At 31.9% G+C, this 17,360-nt stretch overlaps 1 protein-coding gene across 1 annotated transcript in view; it reads left to right on the plus strand.

Annotated features, from left to right (window-relative positions):
• Positions 1-17,360, plus strand: part of LOC128159614 (uncharacterized) — a 57,433-nt gene that overhangs the window by 20,792 nt on the left and 19,281 nt on the right. The window contains exons 4-8 of the mRNA XM_052822759.1: positions 7,024-7,151; positions 9,956-10,082; positions 12,129-12,283; positions 14,628-14,684; positions 14,801-14,870. Coding sequence (XP_052678719.1) covers positions 7,024-7,151; positions 9,956-10,082; positions 12,129-12,283; positions 14,628-14,684; positions 14,801-14,870 — 537 coding nt within the window. The remainder of the gene's footprint in view (positions 1-7,023; positions 7,152-9,955; positions 10,083-12,128; positions 12,284-14,627; positions 14,685-14,800; positions 14,871-17,360) is intronic.

Below are 17,360 nucleotides of genomic sequence, written 5' to 3' on the forward strand. Positions count from 1 at the left end.
AAAAGTATGAAAATGGCCAATCATGAGCATCCATTCTGCCCTTTTCATTCAAACAGTGGGCTTTAGGTATTATAATCATGAAAATACTGCTCTGAAATTAATTTATTGTGAAATGGAGTAATAAAGTTTAAGTTCTGTAAAATCTACATATTTGTCAATATGATGATGAATGGATTGTAACTGTATTATGTTGTAAAAGCACAATGCATGGCTGTAAACTCAATCTTCCTTGTGCTGATCAATTAATCTCAGGTGACAGTCCTATTATCACTGTCACCGATGATATGCCCTTTTAAAGGCTTGGTTACGAGTATTGATATGCTGCATTTAATGACTGTGTTTATCAAATTCAATGGAATCGTTGAATAAGGTTTAGGTTAATGTACAATAATACTACCTAAAAATAGACTGGTGTTATTTGTTCACTTTTCTCGTTGCTTGGAAACGCTCAGGAACTTGATGGATGGCAGGCTTTACTTACCTGGACATAATTTGACAAGGAAGTGCATTTTAAGAAGTACTTGATCGGAAAAAATATTGGAAAAACTTGGCAATGATAGGGATCGCTGATCAGAGGTTTTAATGAACGCCAACGGAAGTGCTTAATTGCTTGTACATGCAAAACCAAACCTCTTTGGTTTCCCCTTGACTTCAACCTCCAATCAATGATGAGACATAATACCACAATTTAAAAAAAGAATTAGTTTAAAGAAAAGTAAAAAAGAGAGAAATAAAAACCAAAACCATTAAAAAAAAGACATTATAAGTGAATGTTTGGAATACTTAGTCTTAGTAATGCATGAAGGCATTTTTAAAGCATGGAAGCTAGCTGACTCTGCTGTCACAGGAACTCAGAAATAGAGATGATAATTCTGGCATTGTTTTTAGGATTGTAAATTTCATTCATGAACTAAGTCTGACATTTATCAATGATTGGCTGAAATGCAAGGTGAAATTAACCAAATAAAATGAAGGAAAAAAATGATCAGTGTGGAAATATGGAAATGCATGATAATTGATTTACAGACTGAAAACCTTTGTGTATAACTTTGTTTTGCAATTTGTTTCAATATGAAAGCATGTACAAGCCCTATATAACTTTATCATGTTTATGTTATAAATTTCTGCAGCAACAAAAGATTCTAATATAGGTCCCTCAGTTTCACTTCAATAAATGAATGCTCTAATTATTTTCAGCAGATCTGGGAGTGGGGGTTGAAGGAGGGGGTGGGGGTTTAAAGAAAAATAAAAAAAACCCATTCATTTACAAGTGTCATGTCATTTTTAGCTTACCAGAGCTGAAAGCTTTAAAGTAAACTTTTGTCCTGTTTTAGTCTGCCTACATCATGATGTTTTTCAATTAATTCATCAGTAAATATTTTACATTTTTTTACTTTTTCCGAAACCATTTGGAAAATTTTATTAGACCAAACTTAGAATTTTATATTAAAAGAATATTAGCTAGCATTTATTAGTGTTTTTTTTTTAGGTGAATGTAATACAATTTACATTTAATTTATATGTGCAATGTATTTATATGTGAATGCTTAAAATATTTTCTGAGGGTTATATTCTCTGAATTTCTGCATGTTTGGTTTTGTGTATGTCAAGCTGGTGACTGACTTGACGAAGCTTAAAATGAAATCACATGAATATTTTTTTTAGGGATAAATAATCTTATTTGTTTAAATTTATGAAGTTTTGAAGTGCAGTTGTATTGTATTTTACAATTGAAAGCTTATAAATTAGCAAATGAATATAATTTTGTACTTCCCTTTGGTTGTTCAGGTGAATGTTGTGGCCCACAGGCCTCTTGTCTTCTTTTTCTGAGTATTACATGATACATCTGTTGTCATTGATATGTCCCTTTTATCATAAAGTGTATTCACATGTTGAAAAAAGTTTGTTTATTAATAATAATGTGATTGAAATAAACAAGTAAAAAAAAAAAGAAAAAAAAAAAATAAATATATATATATATATATATATATATATATATATATATATATATATATATAATTGCAGTACATCAATTAAAATTGCTTATCAAACAGGTGACATGTAAACTTAGTTTCAGTAGGCTGTTTAATGAATTACCGGTAAGGAAACACTCTTATTTAGGGTATACATTGCTTTACTAATTTGTGACTATTATTTCAGATGACACCTTGTGCAGAATACTTGATATTTAAAAAAATTCAAATTGTATGTTGCGGAACACTTGTTTTTTAGTCACGTTGATTTGTCTTTACACAGATTGTAGATTGTGACCTTGAATGTTAAAGTGTAAAAAAAAAAGCTGGTGTTACACAATTTGTTTGTTATTAACTTTTTGTGTAAGATCAGGGTCGCGTAGATCTAGAGCAAGCATTGGCATTCTTGGTATGACTGTTCAGTCTCATTTATCTCGACAACCTTGGGTTTAAAAAAAAAAAAATGTTTTCTGTTTTCTTTGAAAGAATACATTATTAGAGTTTAATATCCTTTTCGTTCTTAGTAATCATCCTCGGAGAACCAGAGGAGCAGACTGCACACTTTCCGTCTTGTTTATTGCATTTTTCGTTTTGTCTGTAAGATAATACTGCTACGACGTAACTGTAGTTATGTATTTCGTGTTGTTTCATTTTGTTGTTTCTGTGGTTTATACATGTTAGTCCCAGGTTATTAGCTTAGATTTTTTTTTTCACTTAAACAACCGGACTACACCTGTAGATTTATACTTTTTAAGACACTTAGTCACAAGACGGCAATATAAAGGTTTTGTTGAATTGTTTGTACCAATCAACTTGGATGAGTATTGTCATAGCTCAGCGGTTAAAGTATCAAGCTTGTGAACTGCAGATAATGAGTTCGAATCCACCTGGGGCATTTGTTCACATTTACTGAAGTAGAATTTTTAAAACTATAATTGTTTATCGAAAATTGCACATTTTTTCACGTATTTGACTTCTGTATTTCTTATCCATCATGCTATCTATCATATTCAAGTAATTTTTTGCTGAGTCAAGAAAAACTATTTCAAGGTGCAGTGAGCAACCTGATATAAAGCATTACTAGAGAGAAAATAAATGGAAATTTGACATATCATCCTTTTAACCATCAACCAGGAGTAGTCAGAATGATCAAATTTGAAGAACCTAATTCATTTTCAAGGTCAAAGGTCAAGGTCACTTGATAGCCTTGGTTGAAATTAAGTAAAGAATGTTTAGTCTAGAAACCACTTATGTTTTGGGTTTTTTGGCAATTTAAAGATGCAATTAAACTATTGCATGGTATATACTATAATTTAAAACAAAATTTCTTTCATTGCATGAAAAACTTATTTAATGTATGGTGATCAGTTTATCACTGAAAAAGTTAGAAAAAAGTTGTCTATGAATAAAAAATGTTTCATGCACTAGTAAATTCATCTCTTTACAAATTTTTACAATATTTTTTTACCTTCCAAAAAGAATCTCCATTATTTAATTAGAAGAGAATTGTACTTTGATTTGACCAAAACACAATCTGTGTATATTCTTTTTAATGCCTGAATTTTGTTCTCTTCATATATGTCATTAAATAAGTCTAGCCCGATCAGCTCGGAACCCACCGTCAAAGACGCAGAGATGTTAATTTTTATATCAATAATTTGTAATAATAACCAATCATAAACGTCTTTCTGTCATACAGAGCTGTGCTCTCCTGTTCTCAGATCTCAGCAATGTCTTCCTGTCCTGCCATATCTCTGAGGTCATAGTTAGATATTACATGAAATATATATTCGATCTTAAGGTACATCACTATACACCTAGACGTGTACTTTTTAAGACACTGTGTCACAAGATGGTGATTTAAATGTTTTATTAAATTTTTTATATTATTCGATTGGGTTGTATATCGTCGTAGCTCAGTGGTTTTTGTAGTGGGCTTCTGACCGCAGATCATGAATTCAAATCTGCCTGGAGTTTTTGTTCATGTTTACTGAATTAAATTTTTTAAAATGTAATTTTCATCCAAAATTGCACATTTTCTTCCTATTTGACTTAAATACTTCTTATCCATTATGATATCTATCATAATCAAGTAATTTTCTGCTGATTTGAGCCACCTTAAAATATGGAGCATTATGGCATCAATTTATAAACACTTTCAATTTCTTTGTGAGGTCACTTTCGGGAGCTTCCAGCATCTGGATCCATATAGTAATACTGGCTTTACATGGCTATAGTGTTGAAGATCCTAAGATTTTGTTCTAATGGTCATATAGGAGGACTCACTGTCCAGACTGGTTTTAAGATGGCAAACACAAGACAGGCTTATATGTTGATTGTTTGTGTTTGTGTAAGAAAGAGCGCAAGGTAACGCACGGCAAAAGCATTGCCATTAGCGCACCAAGAGTGCATGAATGTTGAACGCATGAAAAAATGGTAAAAGTAGAACGTATGTATGTGAAGATTACGTCCATATCTCCCAAACTCTTTCCATTCTTTTGTACAGGGTTGTTGTTCTGCACATTTTATGTAATTCTCATTTGTTTGGTCTGTTTGATAATTGTTTTCTCCTGAATATATTTGGAAGAAATGAAACAATAGGTTTTTGGCATTATCTGACTCATCCAGTTTGTTTCCCATTTTCCTTCTACGTACAGTCCCTAAAACGTTCTTTCCCATTTTTTCATGCATTCACCGTGCACTCACGGTGCGCTAACAGCAATGCTTTTGCCGTGCGTTCACTTGCGCTCTTTGCTCTTTGCCACTTTGTTCATCATTCTATTTAGCATGTGCTCACCATTTGCTCACCATGCACTCACCATTCAATCACCGTTCAAGTGGGAGAGTAGAACCTTTCAGGGACTGTAATACCGTTTATAGGCATAACGGCAATAGATGAATTATTTGTGCATTAAATTAAATTTTTTCGTATTTTGGTAATGAATGTACATAAAATGTACAATCTGAACATGATTAATAAATGCATTATTAATTCTAATTTACATGCAGTAAATTCTAAGAAACTTTAAAGTACCTTTTTTTTATTGATATGATAGGCAACCATAATACTAACAGAACCCTACATCGAACTGGCAGTCAATACCGTAAATCTGGAAACTTTTACGTCGATTTATTTTTGCGAATTTTTATAAAGAATTTTGATTAATTTTTAGGAAAACAATTTTTGCGAATGCAGAGCACGCGCAAATTAGCTAAAAATTTATCTACGGTAAAAATTTCCAGATTTACGGTATATGAAAGCTTCTTCATTTCCATGGAATTTTGTTATAACCCAGGTGGACTAATATTAAACCCAGAAAGGAAATCTACAAGAATTTTCATAACAACCAGATGCAATAAGGATATTATTAGTCTGGATACTGCTTGCATGTCTAGAATTTGCTCAGGTGCAGTCAAGCCAAATGTATTGTTTGTTGTCATTACGTGGCAAAGTCCGACATACGATTCTATTGTCTCTTGTATTTCTTTGGTTCTTAACATCAGATACATTATTATTACAAATATTTTGAGAACAAATATAACTCGGGTCTGTGATGCTGCCTCCTACTGCTTTGTTAATGAATTTCAAAGAAATAAAATCATAATTAAACAGCAGATAAGATGAAATAATTTTTTAGCCCTCAGTGCTGATCTGATTTCATTTCTATTAGTGGGGGCATCAATACTTGTAGATTCTGAAAAAAATGAAATAATATTTTAGCCCTTAGTGCTCTGGTTTCATTTCTATTAGTGGTTGCATCACTACTTGTAGATACTAAAATAAAATATTGATACACAGTTTAAGGAAGCATTAAGGGGAGACAGGGTGCTCTTACGGGTATTCACTCAATGCTTTCATAGGGTTTGATGTCATTAATATGATTGATGTCAAGTATTAAAAATTTTTCACTTTCTCTTATCAGAATGCCTGAGGCAAACTTGATTTTCTCTTTTTTTTTTGTCATCTGACAATTAAAATGATTGTCTTTGTTTGAAATTTTATCACTTTGATGTTTTTATGGGTATATATCTTAATTTAGATACAATCTCTGCTGATTCAGGTCTGCTGATTTTATTATTACGTTATAATGCTATATTAATATTCATCACCATTTAAATCAAAGAATTAAACTATCTTAATATGGAAATATAATGATAATCTGTGATGATCATGACCTTAAAAGTCAGCTGTAGCAGGATATGTAGTAAAGCTTTATAAAAGATGTCAGAAAAATTCTTTATCAACATCTTTTCTTTGATATTTATTACTCATGACTATGCATTTACGATTATGACAGCAAATTATAAACTCTAAAAAGACATACTGTAAGTCGTTTTAATTCCACCGTGTTAAATTTTCACGATTTCTATTAAAGTACCAATCGCGATGGTTTTAATTTCCCACTGCTTAAAAATCAATTGATCAGAATATAAGCATTGAAACGTTTTTGAAACTAATGATAGTATTCAGGATGGGTTTAATTTCGCGGGAAAATATTAAATTGCGAACATAGTGAAATTAAAACCATCGTGATTATATGCCAATCTACAGTATATTTGCAAGCAAAACACTTTTTCCATTTCCTTTGAAAAAAAACCCCAAAGAATATAATGATTTTCATAGAAAATAATCAAAAGTTTCAGATTTCCTTCTTTGAAGAAAATGTTACAATGGACCAGAATCATGTATGATTTTTACACTGGGGATTGACATGCGAAAAAAAAATAAGAGCATCTTTATAGTGAATCTACCTTAAATAAAATGACCTATTGAGAATATATTGGCACTGAGTCCAAAAACAGGGGAACTTGTTTTTCAGAACAATGAACTCTCTAGGGTTTCATTAGGAATCAGAGATTTCCTAAACAAATATTACGACAGCCAGACAGTGAATTCTAAAACCCAAGGTGTTCATCCACGCATATTGATTCAAAGTTGCGTTTTGGGAATTTTTTCTTTCGATAGTTTCAAGTTAAATATTACAGATTGCAGGAGAATGAATCAGGTGTTGTTTTTTACTTCAATAATTTTGTTTGTTTTGTTTTTAAGCCTCTGTAGATGAACTGACCGGGTTCCAAATCCAAGTCAATGTTCAAGAAGACACATCCATTTCACATCCCGTCTGCTTCTTTGCAAATCTCAGTGGCACAAACTGGACGCAGCTACCGAACATACATGTAAGTCTTATATTACCAAACAATTAACATCAATTAGCAGTAAATTAAGTCACTGTAGATATCTTGGATGAGATTAACCTTTTTAATCTCCCTCTCTATCCCACTCTTTCTCCCTCCTTTTCCAACTGCCTCTTCCTCAATCCCATCCCATTCTTTTCTTCCTCTATTGCTCTCTCTCTCCCTCTATTTCAATTGTCCTCCTTCTGTCTCCCACTGACTTTCTCCCACTATTCTTTCTCTCTCTCCTCTCTCTCTTCTTGTGAATCTTTCTGTTATTTCTCTCTCTCTCTTTCTCTCTCTCTCTCTCTCTCTCTCTCTCTCTCTCTCTCTCTCTCTCTCTCTCCTTGTGCATCTTTCTATTACAGTCTCTTAATGTCTCTTAATACTTATGATTTAAATTTTAAAGTCCCTGTATACCACTGGCAAATAAGTTACTGTCACATTGCATCTTGCATTAAGCTCAGTATTAACCAAAATGGAATATTTGTTGTACCAGTATAATTCATTTCATCAATATTCAATGCAAGTTTATGAGGTTACGTGAGATTAGCTAAATACATTTGTTGAATGATCTCTATTTAAGCTATTTAAGCCATGCATATTCAATTTTATTGATTCAGAAATCATATTGCAATGTTTCGTGATGCTAGGTGTGAAATGCGTAGACTCTCTGATGTAAAATATTAAACAGCCTTGCAAAGGAAATAAGTAATTTGCAGAAAACACTCCCACCCATTTAGAGCCTTGAGCATAGTTTCCCTTCCAACTTGTATGATATCATTTATGAAAATGGAAATAATAGGACAGTTGATAGGATATAATTTACAGAAATTATTATTATACCCCCCGCAAATGAGGTTTTGGGGGGGTATATAGGAATCACCTTGTCCGTCTGTCTATCTGTCTGTGCAATCGTGTCCGGTCCATATCTTTCCTTTTGGAAAAAATTGGGCTCAGTATACCAATAATTCAAAATGTTTAAATATTAAATGGCTGCTTGACATGTGGATTTCTTTTGATTCGAGTCATGGTTGTTAGCATAAGGATGCAAATATCCTCATGCATTAACAGTTAACTTAAAAGAAAATTGAATTAAAGGATGGAAATTGGTTTGCTTACTCATATTAGCGTTAACAGTTTTAAAAAATAGAGCAGTTGTTATTTATAGAAAATGGACAGTGAAATAGATTCATCCAATATTTTCTATAATAGCAAAAATACACGTTTTATGATTTTTTTCTTAGCAGGGGGTATCAATTGTGAGCTTGCTCACAGTACCTCTAGTTACCCTTTGCCCACAATATGTCCACTGTCATGGATTCCAAATCAATAACTATTTTGCCTACCATGGGTCTATATAAGCTGTCACCTCCCTGGAGATGTTAGTACATGTAATTATTATATCTGGAAATATATCCAACTGTGCGGTTTCAGGAAATGGAAAAAAAATTATCAGACTGAAACGTTCTTGTTCAGACGGTGTGATACCGGTAATAAGTCCATTTATTATCCCTCCTGGGTTTTTTTTCTTCAAATTTGCAAGTCATTCTTAGGCCAGTATTATTAAAGAATTGTTTGTAAGAATCACCCTCTTCCACTAGCTGCATGATCGTGATGATCTAAAGTCATATTCTCAAAATTTTAATTATCGATAAAAATATGAAGATATTCCTTTTGTGTATTACATCCAGATTTCTCACATCTGAACAAAGTCTATTATTTTGAAAAATATAAAATGATATGTTAATAATCAAGGTGTGAAATCTCAGAGAGAAAAACTCTTTTGAACTAGACTTTTACGTAGAATCTTATTATTGCTTTGCATACACATGTATATCATTGAACCAAAACCTATAATCTATAAAATCTAAATGGGGACCACACTGAGTGAATGAAGTGTGCAGTCGGTTTTAGGTGGAATTAACATCAAATAACTGCAAGCTCTATTATAAGCACCTGGTCCTCTTATTTGATTCAATGTATGTTGAAAGATCAGGGAGAATCAATGAAACTCTTTTAAAGAAAATTGTTTCTCTTTCAGCTATGTTATTGATAAATTAAAGCTTTTGAGTCTTTATATCATACCTGATACAAGAACCCACAAGCACTAAAGCACCTCTGTTAATGACCTGTTTTTTTTTTTTTGGCTGAATTTTTTTGTTGTAGAAATATTTGAAAAAAAAACAGCAATAAAAGTAGAACATAGGAATAATAAAAACGCATGCTGGTCTGGCTGAGAGAGAGAGAGAGAGAGAGAGAGAGAGAGAGAGAGAAAGAGAGAGAGAGAGAGAGAGGCAAATAGATAAAAGGAGAGGTTCATGGATGGGGAGTGGAAGAAAGAGGAAGGGAATAGAAAATTAATGTGCAAGGCCTCATGCTCCTTAATCAGCGGTCATTATCGCGTTTTGCTTTATTTTGCAAAATTTAAAATTCCTGAAACTAAACTTATTGCAATTGACAGTACTCTCACTCTAAGTAAAGTTTTGCTCAATTTTTAGATTTTTAATGGTTTTCAATTGTTTTTTTTGAAGGAATGTTTTGTGCAGGATTTTAGTGTGGCTTTGGGTTAAGTTTTGTGAACTTAGCTGATAAACAACTATTTGATATACATTTACTAGACTGAAAATCAACTCATCTTTTATCAATAACCTGTTGGGCTTTCACAGAAGATGGAATCCAAAAGTGCAAATTCATACTAAACCCTTTAAAACAATGGTTGAAGCTTGAAGGCTTTGATGGAAGCTCTAATCAGACTAGCTATAGTTGAGCTGAACATGTCAGCTGGCAGATTTTTTATTTTGTAGGATATTGATTTCGTCTTTAACTGCGTGGAGTCCTCAGAGATTGCCAAAGTGACTGTGTACGTCACTAGCATCCCAATGCCCAGCAAGAAGCACAAACGAATCGCCGCTGAGCTGGTCATGATCCCAGGTAAAAATATTACAGTAACAGTTGAACAAGGTTACAGCTAACATGCTTATATCAAATTCATGCTTAAAGCAAAGTCTGAGTTTCTATTTCGACGCAAACGAATCACTGCTGAGTTGGTCTTAATCCCAGGTAAATATACAGTTAAACAAGGTCACAGCTAACATGCTTATATCAAATATATGCTAAAGCAAAGTCTGAGTTTCATTTTTGACTCAGCTGACTCAGTAGAACAGACATTGTTCTCATATTGCACACAAATATAAGGATTAAATTAAGCTATGACTGTTATAAGTTAAATTAGGAGTTCCTCTAATTGTTCATGTACAATGTTAAATGACAAATTAAGACAGTCAAATTAAGTGGCTTCAAGTTTTTAAAGGTTAAATTGGCTTTTATGACTCCAAAAAGCACATGTACACCTAATTAATGGTTTTAGCAGAAGGTATTGGGATGATGGAGGTGTAATGCAGACAGATAGAAGTATCCTGTTTAGTTCGCTTTAAGTGCCTTCAAGCTTGACTTATAGTGCAAAGAAATATATCTGATTCTTGTGGGTTTTTTTCACCTTAATTCCCTTAAACTGGCAAAACAACATTTTAGAATTTAAATTACAGGTAAATATTTTTTATTTGAAGTTTGAATTAGTCGTGTAATTGCCAAAGGGAGGATAACCATTGGCACCGCAGACAAGCAGGAAGATTTACTTGTATGTGGTAGCTTAGTAACCAGTGCAATACAGCATTATATTTTGCACCTGACGATAATTGGTCCGGGCAAATTCGCCGATCTCTACAGTTAAAGTAGATAAGGAAGGTATCTAAGTACTCAATAACAAGTATTATAGTGCATGTGCACTAATTTAATCATTTGAATCTCAATATCTACATTTTTGTGATTCTGCTGGATCAGCAAATCTTGTTATTTGTCCCACTGCTCTGAACTGTATAGGATGTTTATTAATCTATATTATGGATAAATTGACGGTAAAATAGACCGAATTGTGGTTAGAGATAAAATCAGGGATGCACATTTCGTACAGTCAAGATCAAAAGAAATGATAATTAAGTGTTCATTATTCCCCACGCAGATATGCAGAATGATATTCCTTTTATATATTCCTGCACAGAATTTCAAGAAACTTTGAGGTATTTATGACACAATTGTGTAGCTGTGCATATTACCAGAATTATTTTGATTCCAAAATTTATATTTTTGAGAATTTTGGCACTGTTCAACTTTGAGTTGTGGCCATATATTGAATGTATTAGTAATGAACAGTTTATATTAGCGCAACTCCTCTTAAACTGCTGCATGGAATTAAGTGAAACTTTGTACTAGTAGGTATTTAGGACACAATGTGTATATATGCATATTACAAAAAAAATTATGTAGTGCAATTTTGCATAAGCTCAGCCTGGTGATTTTTTGTTTGAGTTATGTCCTTTATCAAATTATTTTGGTGAACTTGCCATACATACTGTGTAGCATTGTCAAATAATGGGGGGGGGGGGGGGGGGGGGGTTGTGGGGTTGTGGCTTGCTTACTTTTTCTTTCTGATTCAAGGACTGTTGAGTTTATTAGCATTTAAAACAGAACATTTATTTCAAAACAGTGGGTTTTTAAACAAAAAAACCAGCTACTGTAATTTATGCCATTAATTGCATTTTTATAAGTATAGAAGGACTGTTATTGCGGCATTATGCATTGCTTGCCCCCCAAATTAAAATTCTATAGAAGGCTTTAAAAACAAGGTTAAGGTGTTTAAAATCATAAAATATAAACTGCATATAATAACATGATTTATCATAATTATACTTTCATGTTAGAAATACTTAAAATCTGATTGGTCAAGATGCAGTTTATGATATTGAAACTTGAAGTTTAATTAATTAAAAAATTGGTTAGAAAATTAAAATCTCCATTTAAAATAGAGTTCTTTATTTTTTGCTATTAAGATTTTATCAGCGGGGGTTATTTCAAAGAGACGGGAGGCAAGTCCAAATAAACAACAATCTTATTTTGTCCTTATTAAACCTTTATAACCAGGTTATTCATGGAAGCCAGAGATTAGGATATGGACGACGCTTAGCCACAACAGCTATCAAGTCCACCTCTGGTTCTCTCCCTTGTATCCAGGGGCTGAGTACCATAAAGTACAGCTTCACAGTGATCGCCATGAAAACAGTACAGACCTACCAGCAGTGAGTATCACCATGGCAACTGTTGTATCATGACCTTTGACCTTGCAGTAAACTGAGCATTTATAGAAGAGTCACATAAAAATCAATTTTTCTATATTATTTGTCATGGTGTGTAATTTTGAGTAACGTGTTTTAGAGTTAACTCATGCCAGATGACAATTAATTAGCGAGGGTCAGTCTACTCTCCTAATTATCCCCAATTAGTCAATGTAATTGTTCTGAGTAATTATCATGAGTACTGTGCCTCACTTTCATTAATTATATTTTAGAATATAAATACAGTTAGAAATTTATTCAATTCAGTCAGAAACTTTTGGCCGCTACCTCATGTTGCTTATGTCTTTATACTGACTATCTAGTTGACTGTCCACCAGTCTGTCAGTAAGACTAAGCAACATTGAGCTAAATTTCAATCTGACTCATTTCGGCCGCTACCTCATGTTGCTTATGTCTTCATACTGACTATCTAGTTGACTGTCCATCAGTCTGTCAGTAAGACTAAGCAACATCGAGCTTAATTTCAGTCAGACACTTTCGGCCACTATCTCATGTTGCTTATGTCTTCACACTGACTATCTAGTTGACTGTCCACCAGTCCGTCAGTAGACTAAGCAACATTGAGCTAAATTCAAACCTGACTCATTTGGCTTTTTAAGAAATAATTATTTTTATCCTGTTCTTTTGACTTTATTCTATTTGATTATTGTTGATATTTTATAAGTTAATTAAAATCACTTAATCAATAAATTGTGAAACCTGCCTTCGAGTTATAGCTCTATGCATATTCGACTTAGAGGTCAATTTAAGCCTATTGACTAGGCTGACCCCCTGTCTCTTGGGTTGGGCCTATTCAAGTTAATTCCCCTTTTCCTATAGTGCCCTTTCCCCTCGGTGACATATTTAATAGCCTTGAACCCCACTCAAACTTACAGATTTGGACTCAAACTTGTCTATATAATTATGAATACATATGATTTGATTTGACCTTAGACTCTGATCTTTAACTTTAAAGTCATTTATCATTGGCCTTGTCTATGAATTTCAAATTGTATTTTTAAGAACATTAAATGTCAAAAGCAGCTGAAATTTAAAAATATTTTACAATTGCTATCTGCATGTTCAAATTTCACTGAGCTAATCAAACTTAAGTGTTGATCTCCTCAGTGCTGAAAGGATAATATATCAGTGTATCTTTCTGTAGATGAAGACCGCAAAAAGAGTTTCTGGTTAACTGAAAGATGATATCTTTAAGCCAAATAAAGTAATTGCTTGTTTACTCATAAGTGATTGGTCATTTAACCAGCGAATCAGAAAGCAAGTTATGAGTTGGAAACAGATGACTAAGTGTTAAGCCATCTTCATAACAGCATGTATGATGTATTATAGCATGAAATTAGGTAGACTACTGATATTTGTTATTTAATATTAATATTTCATCTCTTGTTGACAAGATACTGTTAATTACATCTAGCACTTTTGCTTTGTTTATTCAACTCATGGTGACGTTTGACCAGGCAGCTTGATATTAAAGACAACTCAAGGTGTAGCGTATATAACCAAACAATGATTATTCAGTTTCATAAAATGATTATTGTTTTTTAATGTACTGATCTGTCAGTACACATGGTCCTAATACACCTTAAAGTTGATCTTCAATCAAACATTATATAGTTTTTGAAACATCTAGCCCATTTCTTCACAAACTGATATAATTGCATTAATTCATACGTGTTGTTAATTCATAATAGCAGTGATTGATAAAAAAATTTATACTGCATTAGGCATTTGAACTAAATTGAGCTCCTAGTACTTTGTATAAAATGAAAGATGTTTCAATACTGTAGATAGAATCTATTTTATATGCCATTCTTTAGAAAGGTGATAAGACAATGTTGGCACTAAATAAATGGCAAAGATAGATGTTGTATTATAATTATACTCTGTCCCAAGATATCCTCAATTCTTTTTTTTATATTTTGCAAGTCATTAATTATACTAGATGTATATAATAATGTATGTAGAATTACCACTGAATATTACACTGTTAAGCTAACATATACTAGATGTTGCTTGAATCACCTTTGAATCAAATTATTGATTTCAAGGCCCCTAGCTATAGATCTTGTTTTTTGAGAGGAATTAAATTAAACATTAATATAAAAGTAAATTTTCAGAAACATTTAAGAATACTGATATGAATTTAAATGCAAGGCAAAATCATTGTTCATCAAATAATTTATATTATAACTTTAATTAAGGTATTCAAACAAGTTGTCATTATAATAACTAGTCAGCACTTATTAATATGTATATACATGAATTTTATATTGTTTTCTTTTTTCAGCCTTTAGGAAACTTCACCTTTGAAAATGTGCCTTGTAAGAAGAATTACACAATTCAAGTTAGTACTGAGATTTTTAATTTAAACACTTTTTGAAATATTCATTTATTAATAAAGTTTTGCTCAGTGTTTTGTTTTAAAACTATTTAAAAAACTACTCTGTTTTATTATTGCAGATTAGACCATATGACAATCAAATGGCTTTATTAGACCACTATTTTTCATCAAAGACTGTTGCAGTTGGAGGTACAAAATTTTATTTTATGTAGTGGCAGCTGGACATTCATATTTTATAATAATTTAAGGAGGCTGGTTTGTCAATAAATTAGCCATCAGATTTGCCTTATTATTTGGAGATATGATGTTTTTAGCTATAAACTATATTTATTTAGTATAGAAAAAGTTCATATACATTTATTTAAAACACTCTTAAAGTAAACACTCTTATAATGAATTGATGCTTATAATGATGTAATATTAATTCTTCTTAGGTTTTAAACATATTGTGAAGCAGACAGATAAAACAAATAACATTTAAAGTGAAGCAAAATTGTCCAGCCCTGGCAGTTTGTTATTAGTGTCTTTTCCTGTATTCTACCTTCAAATTTTGGCTTTTCCCTATGTTCTTAATATATAGAGTTCTCCTTTGAAAGGAGATCATTGCAGTCTAAAAATGGCCACGATCTTCAAGCTCTCTTGATTTTCATATTTTCCTTAATCATCATCTTTGAGACTAAATGATGTAAAAAATTTTGTTTCAAAAGAGTCTCCCATGGATATTTTATTTATGTCTTTTCGGTTTTAAGGTGCTTTAACCATTTGACAAGAATGATAACTCTCAAAGTGTGCATTCCAAATATGATTTAGATTTAAAAGAAAAACACCTGATGAAGGGATCTAGCATAATCCTTGCATGAATAGAGTTTTTTCCCCTGTCGCCAGTGTTCATCGATAGAGGAAATAATCACTTCCAAACACAAATCTTTTAGAGATTCAATATATATATATATATATATATATATATATATATATATATATATATATATATATATATATAAACACAAAAATAAGTCCAATGCTCAAACAACTTTTATCTATAGCACTTTCGCCCTACCGGGCTCTTCAGTAGATTTGTTTCAAAATCTGTTTCAAAATTGGACTTATTCTTTGTGTTTATTTATCCCCGATACCAAGAAAAAGGATATATATATATATATATATATATATATATATATATATATATATATACACACCCCGGTATATATATTTGTTTTTAAAATTAGTACAAGTAGTTGTGTACTAACCATTAGAGAATAACAGTATTTTAAGCAGCATAATAGATCGAAAAAATAAAACTTAGTAAAAAAGAATCCTCCATTCCAAAATAAAAATATAGAGAAATGTGTACCAATAAAAGAATCCATCTGCTTTCATTATATAGATGGCTATGTAGGAGGATTTTTTTTTTTTATTTTTTTTTTTTTTTACATTTTATTTATATTTTGTGTCATTGCTTTAGATTTTAAGATGCCATTAAAATTGGATTTTGACAAAGCTTAACAATCACAGTGTTAGTTATGATAGCCGAGGATAAAAATAAAAATTACCTTTTTGATTAGTTGGACTATTTCTAGAAGGTCTTGTGATCTTCATTCACATGCTGAAGAAGAATAATGAGTCTTTTGTAGAATTTTCTTTTATCCCTTTTTCATTGAAGCCTGTTGTGTACTTTTAAATTAATTAACTGGTATTTGCAGGAATTCATGATTTAATACAGAAAAAAATTTGGATTTCATGGAAAAATCTTCTTTGATGCACGATCATCACAAAACATTATATTATTTTAATTATAGATTCAGTATGATGGTTTAATTTGACTTCTTTATTACAGTATGTTTATTAATACTTATAATTAGTTTTCTTTTTAATACACAATGGAAAAAAATACAATGAACCAAGCACATTAAAACTGCCGTGATGGTCCAATTGTTACAGGTCATGCAAAAATGCTCAGTGTGGTGTAGTTATTGGGTACATTTATCAGATAAAATGTAATAAAGGACAGCGAGGTATCAATTATAGTAAACATACTGTATTCACGTTTATTTTCTTTCCGTATTATTTTTGCCCCATGGCATTTTCGCCCTTAAAAATTTACTTGAACATGTACATGGTTTTGCCCCATCTTGAATTCGCTTAGACACCATTGTATTTAAAGAGAGATAATTTGAGACATTTGAATTTGCCTAGTCATTGAAATTCGCCTCATGCCAACAACTGCAGAAGGGGCGAAAATAAAACGGGGACGAACATTTGATTGATTTTCTCTGTATAAAGTACTGCTAGTATATTTAGCGTGTATAATTTTATCAAAGAAATTAGTGTAGATTTGATTTTTAAAATTACCCATTTAAAATATATGTTCACAACATTTTGCAATGTGTAATTAAAATTCGATATAGTACAAGTAGGCGTTTGGCAAAAAAAAAAATGCTAAATAGGACATGGAGAGCTCCAGATGTTTAGTATATATTTACAGTATTTCTGTATTTAACACTTGGTTTAGGAACATCTGTGAATATTAGGGATCTGTACATACTACATAAAGATCTGATATTAACCAATTCAGGTCTTGTATCACTTTTACAAACACAGACTGGCACATTTATAAATAACCTTAAAGTTCATGATCATTGTATAGTCATCCTGAGAAAAAAGTGGGGTTGTTTATGAGTG

The sequence above is a fragment of the Crassostrea angulata genome, chromosome 8 (assembly GCF_025612915.1).
Source record: "Crassostrea angulata isolate pt1a10 chromosome 8, ASM2561291v2, whole genome shotgun sequence".
Taxonomy (NCBI): domain Eukaryota; kingdom Metazoa; phylum Mollusca; class Bivalvia; order Ostreida; family Ostreidae; genus Magallana; species Magallana angulata.